Below are 2028 nucleotides of genomic sequence, written 5' to 3' on the forward strand. Positions count from 1 at the left end.
GTATGCACACACAACAATTACATTTAAGCTTAGTAATAAGTAAAGACAAGCAAAGAGGCCGTTGACTTCGAGCATTTAAATAAAAATCCGAATATTTTTGTCCAGGAAAAGTATATGTACGTGTAAATAACTTGGAATAATGTTTTTGCTAAATTTGTAGGTAGATGGCAAATTACGAAACTGAGTTCATTGTCGCTATATTACACCTTCCATGCATTGGTGTAAATTGCTGGCTGCACAAAATTTCAACTTCGAAATAAACATCGCCCATCATCGCTGCTTCGCTCAACGCTGCTCTACTTACAGACAATAGCTGCGTTAACACTTTTCCATGGCGTTCACTTGAACTGCTGAAATTTCGCATGCATTTAATTTCCATTTTTGACCTGCATAAAAGCGGTTGCGAATGAGGAAATCATTAGTCTAGCAGTTCTTTCATACAGAGAAGATCCAGCCATAAACTGATTAGAAAATGAATTCCCTCATCAGCCTCGTCATGTTTGTAGTTATCGCGGTTGCCGGTGTAAACAGCGCAATGACTGATAGTAAACAAGGCATGGTGTCCTCATCCTATGGTGGAGGCTATAGCAGTGGATCTTCCTCGTCTTACTCTGCCCCAGCTCCAGCTGCAGCGCCATCTTATGGTGGTTCTTCGTCATCCTACTCAGTACCAGCACCAGCGACAGCGCCATCTTATGGTGGTTCTTCCTCATCCTACTCAGCGCCCGCAGCACCCGCTGCTCCTTCATACGGTGGGTCTTCCTCATCCTACTCAACACCTGCCGCCCAAGCTGCCCCATCATACGGTGGCTCTGCCTCATCTTACTCAGCACCTGCATCCCCAGCCGCCCCATTGTACTCGGCTCCGGTAGCTGCAGCATACGCCGCCCCAGCATCTTCCTCGTACCCAGCGCCGCCATGCCCAAGAAATTATCTCTTCAGTTGCCAGCCTTCCTTGTCGCCAGTAGGGTGCAGTTCGCCCAGTAGCAGCGGAGGATATGGTTCCTCGGCCGCTTACTCCCAATATGTGCCATCGTTCGTACTCCCACCACTTGGCTACAGCTTCTAAGCTAGACGGAATCAAAAACATCTTCTTAGGACTTGATATGTACACCAACAACGTTTTTATTATGATTTAACTATTATTTTTAATAAACAAGTTTTTATTCTGAAAAATGTCAGTGGGTCAGTGAATATGTATGTGTCTGTCATGCTTGCACTACTGGTATCGCACAGATTACTTCAAAGTGTCTCACTCCAAATATAGGTGTAAAGAATGTGTCCTAAAATACTTCTGCACTTGAAATAGAGTCCAACAGGGATCTGGCAACGCTGTGGACAGTGCGGAATATACTGATTTATCCTCCTTAACCGCCTGAAACCTGTTGCGACCCCACTACTTTCGGTATTTCGGCTCATTGTTCCACTAGCGCAGTAATAAGGGTATTCATCAAAAGTGATAAACTGTTGATAAACTTGATAAAATTATAAATTTATCATTTTGATAAATGAACTGTCAAACTTTGTATGGAAATCTATTTAACCAGAGTTTATCACTTTATCAAACGATGTTGGTGGATAAATGCATAAATTTCAGCAAAATTCAACCCTGACAGACTGCCAGGTGGTCAATTTTACTACGAACACATAAAAAGCATGTTGGTGGATAAATGCATAAATTTCAGCAAAATTCAACCCTGACAGACTGCCAGGTGGTCAATTTTACTACGAACACATAAAAAGCATGTTGGTGGATAAATGCATAAATTTCAGCAAAATTCAACCCTGACAGACTGCCAGGTGGTGGATTTTCCTATGAATACATAAAAAGCATAGTAACAAAATGGACGAGGTAAGAATGAAACGTAACTAGCCATTTAAGTTAAATAATAAACAATTTTGTGCAATTATTTACCAATTCATGAAAGAATGCGGATAAACTGATAAATTTAAGCAATTCATCCCTTTATCACTTTACGTGAGGACCCGTAATATGTTCATATTAAGGCACCATCAGACTTATTCCCT

At 41.6% G+C, this 2028-nt stretch overlaps 1 protein-coding gene across 1 annotated transcript; it reads left to right on the top strand.

Moving 5' to 3' along the window:
• The first annotated feature begins 472 nt into the window (after positions 1-472).
• LOC108363356 (vitelline membrane protein Vm26Ab-like) lies at positions 473-1069 on the top strand. The gene has a single exon (XM_017616700.1). It carries the CDS (start codon positions 473-475, stop codon positions 1067-1069), a length of 597 nt encoding a protein of 198 aa, XP_017472189.1.
• The last annotated feature ends 959 nt before the right edge of the window (positions 1070-2028 follow it).

Source organism: Rhagoletis zephyria, unplaced genomic scaffold (assembly GCF_001687245.7).
Source record: "Rhagoletis zephyria isolate East Lansing unplaced genomic scaffold, Rhagoletis_zephyria_1.1 Rzeph_scaffold_01255, whole genome shotgun sequence".
NCBI classification, from domain to species: Eukaryota; Metazoa; Arthropoda; class Insecta; order Diptera; family Tephritidae; genus Rhagoletis; species Rhagoletis zephyria.